The sequence below is a fragment of the Copadichromis virginalis genome, linkage group LG16, assembly GCF_057382275.1.
Source record: "Copadichromis virginalis isolate Kocher_CV1m ecotype Utaka linkage group LG16, C_Virginalis_male_GT1.1, whole genome shotgun sequence".
Classification (NCBI taxonomy): domain Eukaryota; kingdom Metazoa; phylum Chordata; class Actinopteri; order Cichliformes; family Cichlidae; genus Copadichromis; species Copadichromis virginalis.
Genome location: NC_140633.1, coordinates 10,480,792 through 10,495,524, shown reverse-complemented (window position 1 = coordinate 10,495,524; position 14,733 = coordinate 10,480,792). Strand labels below are relative to the sequence as shown.

The 14,733-nt window shown below is 38.5% G+C and overlaps 1 protein-coding gene across 3 annotated transcripts in view; it reads right to left on the bottom strand.

The window, feature by feature from the left end:
* Positions 1-976: 976 nt before the first annotated feature.
* The window catches only part of mphosph8 (M-phase phosphoprotein 8), a 29,542-nt gene continuing 15,785 nt past the window's right edge, over positions 977-14,733 (bottom strand). Inside the window, exons 8-14 of one of the 3 annotated variants that reach the window (XM_085435257.1) lie at positions 8,973-9,113; positions 8,716-8,802; positions 8,372-8,526; positions 8,008-8,159; positions 6,417-6,541; positions 5,933-6,016; positions 977-4,380 (exon numbers count right to left, since the gene is read on the bottom strand). In XM_085435257.1, coding sequence (XP_085291383.1) covers positions 4,339-4,380; positions 5,933-6,016; positions 6,417-6,541; positions 8,008-8,159; positions 8,372-8,526; positions 8,716-8,802; positions 8,973-9,113 — 786 coding nt within the window. In that variant the 3' untranslated portion in view covers positions 977-4,338. Of the gene's footprint in view, positions 4,381-5,932; positions 6,017-6,416; positions 6,542-8,007; positions 8,160-8,371; positions 8,527-8,715; positions 8,803-8,972; positions 9,114-9,915; positions 13,957-14,733 lie in introns of those variants that run through there. The other 2 variants (XM_085435256.1, XM_085435255.1) reach the window with 2 other exon arrangements.

The window sequence follows — 14,733 nt, the reverse complement described above, 5'->3', positions numbered from 1 at the left end:
CATATTATTTGTTTATTTATTTGTTTAAAACAAATATGTGTTGATGTTGCATAGTTTGGCCACCAGAGGGCACTCTGCAACTTTCCTATTGGCGAGGTGTTTGGAATGCCACAAGCAATAACTAGCTGATTCGAGCAAAGCCAGTCAGATCATAAATTAGTAAATAATTAACGAAACATAAAAAAAAAAATGTTAGGGAAATCGGTTTAGGTTTAATTTGCCTGAAAAATCGGCATCATAGTAACATTGGCTAGTATGTTGGAATATTTGATTTTTAAGTCACCAAATATCGGTATTGGTATCGGCCTTAAAAATCATCTATGCTATCTTCAGCATGTAATTTTATTTATTTTTTACATCTGTAACTGTAAAGTAACCACTAACTAAATTATCAGATAATTGTGGAAAATACAAAGTACAGTATTTCTGTTTGAATGTAGCATAGTAGAATATGAAAATGTAACTTTTACTTGCTAAATAAATTTCTTTCACACAGATGTTTGTTTTTTTTGTTTTTAATATTTTTGTTTAAAGACTGCCTTTCCAAGACAGGTTTAGCTTCATGCATCTTCTTTTAAAACTCTCAGGGATTTTTTTCTATCCGTCCTCTGAGTGGTGCTGTTTCAATGTACTGCCATCTTGGATTTAAAAAAAAAAAAAAAAAAGGAATTTGGTGGAGATTCCAGGTGTCTCTGACCAAAAATGACACACATTTGAGCTAAAACAAACAAACTGTCATCAAGTGTGAATTAGATCAATTTGTAGAAATGTTTAATCATGCTAGGTTTTAGTTTTACAGCACTGATATTAGCTGCATGCGTTTATACCTCCCAATGGCAAACCTCTATCATCCATATACCTTCAACTGCTCAATACTTATGAATAAAAATCATAATTGAGATGACTAATCAAGAAAAAAAAAAAGTGCAAATAATGCAAGTCCATGGAAAAGTAAGAGAAGTATGAAAGGCAGGAGAACATTGCTTATCTTTTATAGAGGAGCTTTTATACTAAATATTGTACAAAAACTAGGCAAAAACATGTATTAAGCAGATGACTTATCATGTACAACAACCTTATTTTTCAGACTGAATAATAATAATAATAATAATAAAAAAAAACAACTTTCCATATAATGAATGAAACCCAGCAGTGTGTGCAAATATATGCACACATTTTATTTAGGGCAGAGAGACGGCCTCAGGTAAGCAGCACCTCTACAAACAACAGTGAACTCTTTCACACAAACAGTGCATCTATCTGCGCAAACATTCAGAGCCAAATAAAAAAGTCAAAGTCAAAGTGAAGCGACTGTACGGGTAAAGGAAGGTGCCGACAAGGCGGTGAGAAACTGTTATACAGAATCAGGAGACAGTTCTCATCATTAAAAACAAGCTTCCCATTGCTCTGAAACAACTAAAAAAAACAACTCTGCGGTTTAATCATTACTGCTGTAGTTTAAAACATCTTTAATGGTCTGAATCCTTCCTTTCATCTGTTATGTGAAAGTAATTTAGCACTCCTGAAACTGACCACAAATGTGTAATACATTAAAGTGAACACTTCTGCTCTAACACTGACTGACTCACAAACAATCATAGTGGTCACAGTCACAGTAATAGCAATACATGTATTTTGTCCTTATGTAACTTAAGTGATGGTGGACTTCACTGAGATGCTTTACACGTCAGAAGCGAGTTTATGGAGGCTGTTTGTTTTTTTACTCCAATTTGCAATAAGTGGAAACCAATCACAATGTGGGAAGCTGGAAAAAAATATATCAAGTAACACAAAACATCAGAATGCATTTCAAACCGTTTAGCTGAAATTGTAAAACAGAAAACCTCAGCGGTGATATCTGAGCTAGATCTGTCTTTGGCTTTTCAGATATTCCAGTTTCACGTCTTCCTTCGTATCGTGCTCGTCTCTGGTATCCGACACCAAAACACCTACTCCATGTACCGATTCCTCACGCTGTACTGAGATAAGAACAGGCTACAGGTGTCTTAAGACAGGGTTTCAGATTTGCTCCCTTTTAATGCCGTAAGGTGAAATGCACTGCATGCATGCGCTGAGCAAAGCGAAAGTAGTCAAATTTGAAATCTTATTACAGAGTGTCAGCTTGCTGTAAGGCTGCGCTTGATTTTTGAAGCATCTGGATGCCTATTAAAAAAATATAGGGAGTCTGAAAGCTGTGACACCACAGGAGCCAGAAGTATGCAGCGCGATTTAAAAAACACTACACCTGACAAGTATATGGTCATAAAGTGACAGAAACACAGAGCAGACCTAAGTTTCTTTAAAACCGCAGATCAAACTGTAGCCAGTGGGATGAGCAGCTGATTGTGAACATGTTTTCTGAACTGTTTACCCAGTTCAGGATTGCCGGGAGAACTGGAGCCTATCGCTGCTGTCATAAGGCGAGCGGTTGCCGGTATCTCACACGGCAAAGAGAGAACCAGGCATCTCACATTCACACCTACAGCAAATTTAGAATCACCATTTAACCTAACATGCATATCTCTGGGAAGAGGCCGGAGCAACTGGAGAAAATCCGAGAGAGAGGAACGCCCCGGCGGCTGTCAAACCCACAACCTTCACTAACCGCACCACCAACACCGCGCCACCATGAATGTTAACATGCAACTTAAAGGTAAGTTTCACTACTAAGACGTTACCATGCCAACCCTCTTTTCTTACAAAGCCTGTTACAGTGCAAATACAGCAAATCTCTTTTGTTCTCTCGTAGCTACAACATCACCACTAATGCTTTTTGTACCATTGTTAACTTAGTCCACAAAACTGGTAGTTACCTATAGGAATGAGAGATAATAGCAGTAAGTGGAGTCACCATTACAGTATATGCAATGTGTTGAATTAAAACACAATAAAAAATAAAAAAAATGTAAATCTGGATATTTTCTTTACTTTCAGTCACTCAGCTTGAACCACAAAGATCTACAAACTAATGTAAAAAGTGAACATTAAGGCAGCATGGAGACATCCAATCAAACAGCACTGCTGCAATTTAAAGACATATTGCTAGCCTGAGCTGGGTTTGTAGGCAACATCACGCAGCTAGGTGTGTTTATGCAGAAGAATGTCAATAACAGATACTTGGATTTGGTATCCTCCAGTTTGGGCTCCTTTAATATCAGATGATTAAAAACAAAGAAGGTTGCTTGAGGAGACTGAAAGGGAGCAGTAAGTAGGCTCAGCACAGCAGTGATAGAGATGGTAAATATGGGGTTCTTCAATGTACTAGCCGGGCAGTTTGAGACATTTAAGCCCAGAGTGTTTTCCTGTACAAACGAAATAAATTAACTCAAAAAGGAACAAAAACATCAGCGGTCATCACATGACACCTTATAACTGCATATATGTATATAATTATATATAGTCTGTACAGAGCAGGAAATATAAACAGCAACTCTGTGCATGGAAGGCAAAACTCTTCTTCATTCACTAAAAACTCTCTAAGTCACACTTTGAAACAACCTCACACTAGTGTAATGACAAGTGGTAAACAAGACAATGGGCCAGTGGATGGAAAATTTATGGATGCATGTATTGTGTCTGTTCCCCAGAATCCGTGTTTAACCTCACACCGCTCTACTAAAGTGAAATACCAACAAACAACACAGACTTAGCACAAATAAAGAGATGTTAATTATTAAGGGAAGAGAACTGAACAGAAATGTTAATATTATTTAAGGGTAGAGTTAGAACATGAAGAAAAATCCATAAAGAAATGTGTTACCAAAAACAACATGCATGAAAAAGATTTCCATTGGTCCAAGTAAAATGCTAAAAACATGAAACCCCCCCCTAAATAAACAGTGATTGAAAATCCCCTCTTCATATTCTTCAAATTCACCAGAATAGACACAATCAACACACATGTCTAACAGATCCACCCCGACAGAAGGTGGAACTTGGAGAAAGGCACGACACAGGTTGACGTCCGTCTTCAAAGCTCCTCCGGTAACAGTTTCCGATCGCCGATAACTGCGTAGTGATGGCACCTCCCACAAAGGACGGACTGCTCAAAGGTTACGCAAGTCTCTGTAAGATCCTCACATTTATGCTGCATATGTTGGCCCTCACCGTGCTCGGGCCTGGTCTGGAGTCAGATCTCATCGCTGAACTTCAGTTGTCAAGAATGTGCACTTCCATCTCGGGAAGCCAGCTTTAAATTTCACCTCACAACAACAACTTTTTTTTTCCTTCTCAGAGGGTAACGTGCTTGGTAAAGTATCTCAGCTGCTGCTCAGAATCTGCATGTGGAATGATGTGTTGTCCAAGCTTGGTATGACATTAACATCATCAGAGAGCGCGTCACTGCAGCTGCACTCTGTACGCGCAGATGAGGAGCTTGACCTGAGGAGAGAAGATCAGACGGAAACGCTGCTGAGATGCTTCGACTTTTGGATCCTCTCTACTTATCAAAAGAAATTCAGCTTTATGATTGGATGACTAACAATTCAAACTGTTTCCTGTTTTCTGCTGCAAAATGTTTTACTTTTTTTGACTCGAACAAATACAAAAAGTAAAGCTGATGATTTGAGTTATTAACATGAAAACCAGCAGTGAGGATATCCTATTGAAAAATACTGTGTGCGTTTCCAAAGTCTGATATTACTTTTTCGCCCCAAAACTACTAAAACACATCAAAAGCAACTGCAAGGTTACAGTGACGCGTTTCTCCACTGACAGTGAGGGCACAGGAAGATAAAACAGTAAGGAAACAGTCCCTAACAATGGCATGCAGCCTTAGATTGTGCCTGTTTTCATTAATGAAGCTCTTACATCTTTTATAACTTTGTTGAGCGTGGAGAGAAACTCCTTCCTATGAAGGTAGTCGAGGCTATGTCAGCATTTCTACACTCTCTGCTATGGGGAGGAATATCATTGTCATTTCAAAGGGAAGGACTGGCAGTTGGGGTTAATAAGGGAGCCACATTATCAAGAGCTCATGAGCAGATACTATTGCACTAATTAACCAAGTCATCGATATTGAAAATGTAGGTGCTGATACAGGAAAAAAAACAGAGAAGAGATCTGAAAACCTGGCTGCACATTAAAGATAGCTGTCTGTGTAGTTTGCTTCGGAGAAGAAAGCCGTGCCTGTAAAACTGTGTCAAAAATGACGCATTGGCGGTTAGACACTAGGACAGAGGGCTGTGTGGGGGGTCTATACATAAACCAGGAGTAAAAATAGGTTGGGCCTGTGGTTAGGTGTGTTATATTAGACTAAAAGATTTTCCAACGTTAAGAAATTCTGTAGCAGATATGATAGATCATCAATATGGAAGTCAACAATAGCTGAGGACAGACTGAAGAAAACAATGAAATGAACTGAGAGTAACAACTACAAATGAAACCCAGAGCATCCAGTTCATTTATTAACTTACTTATAATGAAACTATATATCGATGACCCACTTTAAAAATGTATACATGTTCTGGGGACAAACTGGGTTTGGATTGAATGCCAGTGAGAGTAGCACACAGACAGGCCCAGGTATCATCTTTGAGGATGAAGTGTCTTCTGTCATGACTGAAAAAGACAAACCCACTCAGCTGCATGCAGTGTCTTTTTAAAAACGGTAAAACCAAAGATTGCATTGAAAGGTTTCTGTAAAAAAACAAAAAAACAACTTTGTATATTTCTTTGGGTTGCCTTTAAGATAATGGACATGCCTAGTTCTACACGTAAATCATTAATAATGACCATTTGTGGTATTATTTATTCTTCTTTTAAATCATGAAAAATAAAATCGCATTCCTCAGTTTCAAAAACATTTAGTCAGATTTCCCAATGGGCTGGTTAGAAGCAGTGACCTTTGTATGCCTGATTAAGATGTTTCATATGTTTGTGTCTCACTGTGTGTGTGTGTGTGTGTGTGTGTGTGTGTGTGTGTGTGTGTCACCTTGGCTGCTGGCGCCTCTGCAAGGCGAATGAAGAGCTTGTTGACGCCTGGATTCGGGCTGAAAGAGTAGATGAAGTGACTATCCTGAAACGTTGAAGGCAAAAAGTAGAAAAAAATAAGCAAAAATTAGCACTGTGGCCTAAATTTAAACGATTTAATGAGGTGAAGTACATTGAATCCACACAGTGACATTAAACATGGCTGCATGGTCTCCTGTGAACTGCTTGTTCATTTGCTCAAAGCAGCAATAGTGAAAAACACTGTAAAGAGAGAGAGTGAGGGTAAACAATAGACAAACGACCACTCTGAATGATATCAAAGGAGGATTTAATATAATAAAATTCCGATGGATTAAAATTGTTTTTCAGTTTTATTTTTGTCGATTTGTTTTATAGTTTATCAAATTTCTCAATTTTATCTTTCATTAATCACTTGGCACATTTTGTTTTTAACCAACTGTTGTGTAATCATCATTTCAACCAACCAGGAAAATGGGCAGCTGGAACTTATCGTTGAGCACCACGGCGTGCACACTGCAAGGTCCGCATAGCCTGGCTGTGATCTCATTCAGGAAGTTGGCGTGGAAGATGAAGAGGAGGATACCTGAACCTGGAAGTAGGAGGGATGATAAAACTTCACAGAAAGGTTCGATTGGAATAGAAATTTATAGCCAACACATTAGTGGGATAACGTTCTAATGACGTTGACATTTGAAGCCATTTTTGCACATCAACTCTGGAAAACGTCGGGGTAATGTTCGGACCGTTCTCATACGAAGGCCCGGACACAAGTGATGTGCAGGAGGTACGATGTTTAGCCTTTGACCATGACCTCAAATGATTTCATTCTGCACTATAACCAGTGCTTGTCACACAGCAACACAATCCATCATTACACTTTGTACTAGCCGAATAGCAGGTTCAGTTTACAGTTTAAGGTGAGACAGTGCAGCTAAAAACTGCACACACTGGTCAATTTTGGGAGTTTGGGCTAATTTGCTTCCATAACAAGTCTTCTTACAGACTAATGGAAAGAAAATGTTCCAAATATGAATTTACATCTTTATTTCATAATACCTCATAATGTCTGCTGGACTGCATTGTATGGTCTATGCCAGGGGTGGGAAACTCCAGGCCTCAAGAGCCAGTGTCCTGCAGGGTTTAGATCTCACCCTGGGTCACCACACCTGAATCAAATGATTAGTTCGTTACCAGGCCTCTGGAGAACTTCAAAAAAATGTTGAGGAGGTAATTTAGCCATTTAAATCAGCTGTGTTGGATCAAGGACACATCTAAAACCTGCAGGAAACTGGCCCTTGAGGCCCGAAGTTCCCCAACTCCTGGTCAATTTACTTTTGCCTTCATGTAATATGAACTGTGGAAGTTTCACTTTAAAGATTGAAAGAGACATACAAATCTGAGTAATCTTTTTATCTTGACAACACCTATTTAGATATGTATGTTCATTGGTAGCATCTGCTCAAGTACCTATTAATCTAAGCTGTTGCAGGTGTAAAACTGTCCTGTCCGCAGTTCCCTCATCTTTGGATATTTTCTTGTGTTTTGTAGCTAAAATTGAGCGTTTGTAAATTACCTTTTCAAATAAATATGTATAAAACATCACAGTTCAAAGGCAGTTTTATTTTCTCTCGGGATGTCATTTACAAAACATTTTATTAATGTCAACAGCCTAAAGGTTTTTAGCTTTTAGATTTATGTTCTTGGAAAGACTTCAAATCAGCAAAATGTTTAAAACAAATCACCTCAATGGTATATTAAAACGTACATAATATGAATCAATTAAGAATTCTAATGTAAGTAGTGTTCATCCTTTTCATCAGTACTCAGTATCTGATGTCTGCAGTGTTATCCTCCTTTTATGCAGTCTGTAAAAAATGTATCAGTAGCACAAAGCTACTAAAAGAGTAGCATCCTTGCCAAGCGTGGCCAGACATGATAAAAACAAAATTCATGAATCTGTCTGGCAACAGAAAAACAGCAAATACACCACCTCTCGAGTGAGGTGGTGTTTTTGCATATCAGGTAATGTAAAAATATGTAAAAATTTGGGGTTACCCTCTGGTTGAGGCTGTGACTTGAAGGTAAAATCCATAGAGAAGTCTGGACCCTCACAAAGCCTGTGGCAGGCCAGAGGGAAGACGGGCTCCAACAGCACCAGACGAGACTCAAAGTATGCTCGGATGGTGTCCTCCGCCACACTGGACAGCCTGCAACATAAATTAGTTCTGTGTAACCAAATATATTTGGTAGTAAAACTGGTTTTACCACTACAGTGCAGGACAAAATTTACTGACATTCCTTTTAAGGATAGAAACCAAAGTAAATGTTTGTCTCTTTAAATATTAATTCACACTATGCTGTCTCCAAAAACATCACCAAACTGATGAAACTATGATGTGATGATGTGGTTAGCACTCACATGCTGATGTGGTCCTTGATGAAGTCACACACCGTCAGGTTTTTGCTTTGCTGGGCGAAGTACATAGCTGTGTTCTGGTGTTTGGACAGGATGTTGCAGTCAGCTCCATACTCCAGCAGGAGGCGCACAACATCAGCGTTCCCTCTTTTGCATGCCTAAAAGGAAGGACGTAATGAACTTCTCTAAAGAAACCTCATACTGGTACACCACAGGTAAGGACTATAAAGTAAATATATAATTTCTGACTGATCTGCTATGAAACAGCACCATTTGTAATCTGCATGCAAACTGTAATTTTGCACTAATTAAAACCAAAGTGACCGTTAGTGTTTGTCTAGTGTTACCTTCATCAGCGCCGTCTCTCCACTCAGCGTCTGAGCATTTACATAAGCCCCGGCCTCCAGTAGGATTGCAACAGTTGTCAAACAATTCTGGGATGACACAAACGGGAATCAAGTGTTTACAAGATAAAACAAAAGAGGCAGATGCCTTTATTTCAGAGTCTTTGACTGGTTTGGCTTTCACTGAGAATTTGAATTAAAATTGTATGCACAGTATAGTTAAAGGCTGCAGGATTAACTTACATAAAAGATAGAGTTACCTTTTCAGCAGCATGCATCAGGGCTGTAGTGCCGTTCTTCTGTCGTTTATTCACTCTCACCCCCTTTTTAATCAGTAACCTGAGGATGTCATCCTGCCCCCCTATTGCTGCCAGCATGGTGAGGGTCATACAACTGCCATCCTGCACACAAACAGATAGACACAGAACTAAAACAAAGGCTGTAAAACAATAAGCTTTTTACAGACCTGCAGTGGAGTCCATTGCACTGTATAGAAATGCCTAAAAAGTGAATTACCATGTGCAGTTTTCTGGGCATGATTTGTACACAACACTGTGAAGAGAAGCTCCTTGTACAATGCCCCATTTGCAAACACAATGAAATCATTATTCGTATAATAATAAAGTTATGGTGATATCCCTGCTAAATACTTACCAATCCCAATTTAGATACTAACCAGTGCAGCCAGTCAATATAGTTTTAGTTAGATATTTACCATACACCACAAACTGTATATAACACCGGCTTGTTTTCTTAATCTGAAAACAAAACCTAACACAGTTGTATCTTAAACCTGCATTCTTTTTGATGACTAACGCGACCACCTTAAACAATGGATGACGTTACAGTGGTCATGTCTATCTTGCTGTCTTGAGAAGTACCATAAATATGATTGTTTACAATTTTACTTACAGAAGACTAACTGCTCAACAGGCAGCTTTTGAAGATGATTAATAACCTGCTTATCAGTTTGCAAGTTTAATATCAATACCTCCTTGTGCAAAACTGAAGCTAATATAGTATTACGTTGTGATATATTTACTTGAACATCTTCACAAAAATATGGGTTAGAAATAGATTTTTTTTTTTAATGTACTTATATAGTCTCAATATTAAAAAACTAAACAAAAAAAAAATACTACATTTACATATCTGCATGACAACAATAATAATCAATATTTACTATAAAAAATGTATTTAGAAAACACTTAATACAGCCTGTTTACCAAAGTAGCCTTGAGATTCTAGGAATACGTCGACTTGTCATCGCACTGCTTTGGGCGATGAAATGTTTTGCATTTTTATACCATTACTTTTGCACAGAGTATAGATTCTTTTGACCCATATCTGGGTTCGTCTGCTGCTACAACCACACACATCTACAACGACCTAAAGTCAGGCACTGAAATGTGTACAAGTGTAACTGGCTTGTGAGGCTTACTTGTTCTGACATTGTTTTTTTTGGTAATTTTATCATCAAATCAGCATTTTATTACGTGGTTTATGACAAATGCATGCACCTTGAGATTTCCTGGAGTTTCAGCTATTTTAATGCTGTTTAGCAATAGTTACTTTGCTGACATATCGATTTCAGATATTGAACATGTGTAACATGTTTGCACGGCCACTTTAAACATCAAAATATGTGACCAAGTATAATTTTACTGTTAGCATGAGTATAAAATAGTCAGGTTTATCAAATCAATACAGCTGCAAACCTTCACCCAACAAACGGGAAATCAAGGGAAATCATTTAACACTTGTCACCAGTTTTAAAATTTTAAGCCAAGAAGCATTTTATTGTACAAGCAGATTTTTGATATGAAGTATTAACTGAAGGCAACATGAAGACTAATACATAAAGTGCTTATACAACAGCAATAAAAACAATGTAACTTCTACGCAGGGAAAAACATTAGTTTTGCAACATTAAACAACAATGGTAGTGCCTGAACAATCATTTGTATCATTACCATCAATACCATTCACAGATTCATCTTCCAAATACAGCTGTATATGTAACTACTGGTATACACTGTAACACAGATGTACCCTTTTTAACAAGGCGGCAACAACACAGGAAAGACGTGATGAAAATCACATGGCAATGTGCTATCTAACCTGGCTGTGTAATCTATTGCAGTCAGTCTTATGTGTGTCCAACACTAATAGCTTTGGTATGAAAGGGCGAACACTGGTTTCTTAAAAACAGGTTCACTACAGCTACTATTGATCTTAATAGAAAAGCTTTTAAATGTGAATGAAAGCAGCAATGCTGTCCAGTCTTTGAATATTTACTGGTAAAAATGACTCAAGATTACATTTTCTTTGCAAATGTCCTGACTATGGCATCTACAAAGTTGACTGACCTAAATAACAGATCATCAACACCACAACTCTTGTTGAATGTCCAGTCTGAAAGAAGCAACACACTGAACGTGAGGAAGTGCTTCACTCATTTTTTAACTAAAATGTGATCACTTTGTTTAGTCAGTCTCCAAACCTGTATCCATCACTCTGGGCTGAACTAACCAAGCCACAAATTCCTCCTTAAAATGAAATGCGAAATATACTTAGAAACCGTAAACAGAAACGAACATCCTCATCCTCTGTCTAATGTCTGCTAGACAATTATGCATACAGTATATTGCCAAAAGTATTCAGTTACCCATCCAAATATTCCAATCACTTCCACGGCCACAGGTGTGCAAAAACGAGCACCTAGGCATGCTGCTTCTGCAGGTATTATGACAAAGTGGAAGCCAGTGGGAACGACAGCAACCCAGCCATAAGGCAATTTGTTCTTGGCAACTGGATATTAATGTTATAAACATCTAGAAAATAAAAACATACTATAAAGTAATGTAAATGAGTCAAATGTAGTGTATTTTAACTAAAATTAGAGTACACTAAATACAATTAAATGCTAAAATGCTATACACAGTCACTGTATGGGTATACAAAAATACAACACACCTTTTAGGCAGATTGTTAAAGATAAAGATAACAAAGTATAATAATAGATAAGTATTAAGTGGATCTTTAAAGAAAGAAAGTGCTTTTGATATTTCAGCTATAGATACACACAGCTCCTAATTCTCTATTATCAGCAAGGAAGGTATATTATTACTGCTGCAAGCTATCTACAATATATGCTACTGGCTAAAGCAGGAATATAGTACACCTGGGCTTGTTTGGGTAAACGGCAAAGTAAATCTATCACGCTGGACGGTTTCACTGCAAAGGTTGCTGGTAGGCTTTTGATTTCTAATCACCAAAACACATTAAAAAATGCTACTAAAATTGATACAGGCAGTAAGACGGATGCATAAAGTACATGTCAAAGACAAGTAAAAATCCCCCTGTAAATGCCCAGAGGCCATCTTTGCTCTAAAATGGGCTGCCCTGTCCACAGTGGAGGTGGGATTTCCAAACAACTCTTGGTGTTATCATTTTTACAACTACAGTGTGGGAAAGCATATTTGGGTGGCACTACTTGTCACCCAAAAATGATTTCACTAGTGAAACATTACAGGCAAAAATGAGGTTCAAGTCTGCTAAACGATCACAAAACTCAATTAGAATATTTCCTAGAGACAACCTGACAGTGTTAGATAGTATATGCATTCTAAGCTTATTTTCTTGTAAGCCAAAGCTACAGTACAAACATCCCTAATTCCACCCATTTAGTGTATATTTGTGCAATTGATTGCTTAATTTATACTTGAACGTGATCCGGGATACTCTGGGGTCTTTAATTTGAAGAATAAAAGGGCTGCCTATAAATGTCTTGTGGCTACGATGGTATGTTACACTAATTTCCATCAGTTTCATTTTTATACCTTATACAAATTGAGGTAAAGTGATGTCCCTCTCACATCTAAGACCTTGCTGATAACGTGTGGTTATACTGCATGTCAAATAACGTTTACAGGGACAGATAAACAGGACCATCCCACTCAGAGTTTGAATTATGAGTCTCTGGATCTTGTCCTCCACTTTGTTTGGATGCAACAGTATGACCTCTTCTTTTGAGTGACTGAATAGAATTATGTACAAAATATTTGACCTCCCTCCATGTTCTGCTGCTTAAGGCAGGTTCAGCAGCTAAACACGCATCGCAGTCCTTTTTGCCCGGCACTTTTACCAGCTTAGAGAAGTCTCCAAGCTGTCGCCTCACTGCTGCCTGTTCTTCCTCACTCCACAACCTTTTGTTTCTTTTTTGAGGCTTGACAGCTGGATTGATTTGTTTTCCTGCAGAAGACATAGGCGCATTTTCAGATACCACCGGACTTCTGTCAGAAAGACTGGGTCCGTGGATTGTTGGGACAACCTGTGCAGCTGCAGGGCCCCTCGATGGGCTTAAGGGGTAAGGTGGTGAACTTGAATGGTTTAGAGGTGTAAACGAAGACATAATAGGCCTACTTCCATCATTAAGTGTTGAGAATGGATTGACCATTGGAGAACTTACAGTATTTAACTGTGTGAATGTAGGAACCATTGAGGTACTTGGAGTATTAAGGGAGGTAAACGAAGGAATCATTTGTGACGTTGTAGTGTCCTGTGGTACATACACAGACGGAGGTGGCATGTTTGTAGCATTCTGTGTATATGAAGGAGACAATGGCATAATTCTGCTGTTTTCTGAAGTGTATGGAGGAGGCATTAGGGCATTTGTAGTGTTGTGTGGAGTAAATGTAGGAACAACTTGCGTATCAGTAGCATTCAATGGTGTGAAAGTAGAAATCAATGGTTGACTTGTATGGACCATATCTGTACTAGATGAGCACAAGGATGCGTAACTTGAAGTAATCTCTTGGCAGAATGGTGATGCATCTCCCAAGTTGGTTGCTGGTGGCGGCATTGTCATGCAACAATTTGAACTTTCTCTCAAGTTATCTGGGTCGACTGTTGTCATAGTACACACAGTGCTTGTGTCTTCCAAAGTTGTCTTTGTGGTTTGGACTCCAGCTTTTGATCTCTTTGGATTCAAAACATTAAGGTTCCCCTCAGACTTCTGTATGTTATTTCTCCTACGCATTGTCTGTAGTGTGTTGTGTACATAGTTTTTAACGTCTGTCCAAGATCTTCCTCCGAGATCTGGCTCAGCAGCTATGCAAGCATTGCACTCCTTTTTGCCCGGAACCTTCATCCTTGTGATAAATTCACTCAAGTAACGTTTCACTGCAGCCTGCTCATTCTCACTCCAAGGTCTTCTTTTTAAAGCAGGCTTCTGTGCAGTTCCTAAAATGACAAATATTGAGAATCACTGCTACGCAAGAGATAAAATCTTTATCCAATTTAGAATGCAGTTTTAATTTTTTTGTTTTTGCTTTATTGAACCTGGTAAATTTTCTGATCAAGACCTTGTAATAGAGTACAGGGTGGGCCATTTATATGGATACACCGTAATAACATGGGAATGGTTGCTGATATTAAAGTCTTGTTTGTGGCACATTAGTATATGTGAGGGGGCAAACTCCTCAAGATGGGTGGTGACCATGGTGGCCATTTAGAAGTCGGCCATCTTGGATACAACTTTTGTTTCTTCAATAGGAAGAGGGCCATGTGACACATCAAACGTATTGGTAATGTCACAAGAAAAACAATGGTGTGCTTGGTTTCAACGTAACTTTATTCTTTCATGAGTTGTTTACAAGTTTCTCTTTGTTCACAGCCATTGACATGTCGAAGAGGTTAACACGTGAGGAGCGGATCGAAACTGTGTTGATATCTGGTGAACGCAGTAACTGGGTCATTGCAGCAGATTTCAATGCAAGACACCCTACGAGACCACCCATCTTCCATGCTACAGTTAGCAAACTGCTTGCTAAGTTTCGTGAATGGTGAAGTTAACAAACAAAACCACCGCTATTGGTCTGACACTAACCCACAGTGGATGGATCCCTCCAAGACTGTTGGAACAACAAAAGAGATGGTTTGGTGTGGTATATGGGGTACAACGATAGTGGGTCCATTCTTCATCAATGGAAACCTCAAGGCCACTGGATATTTGAAATT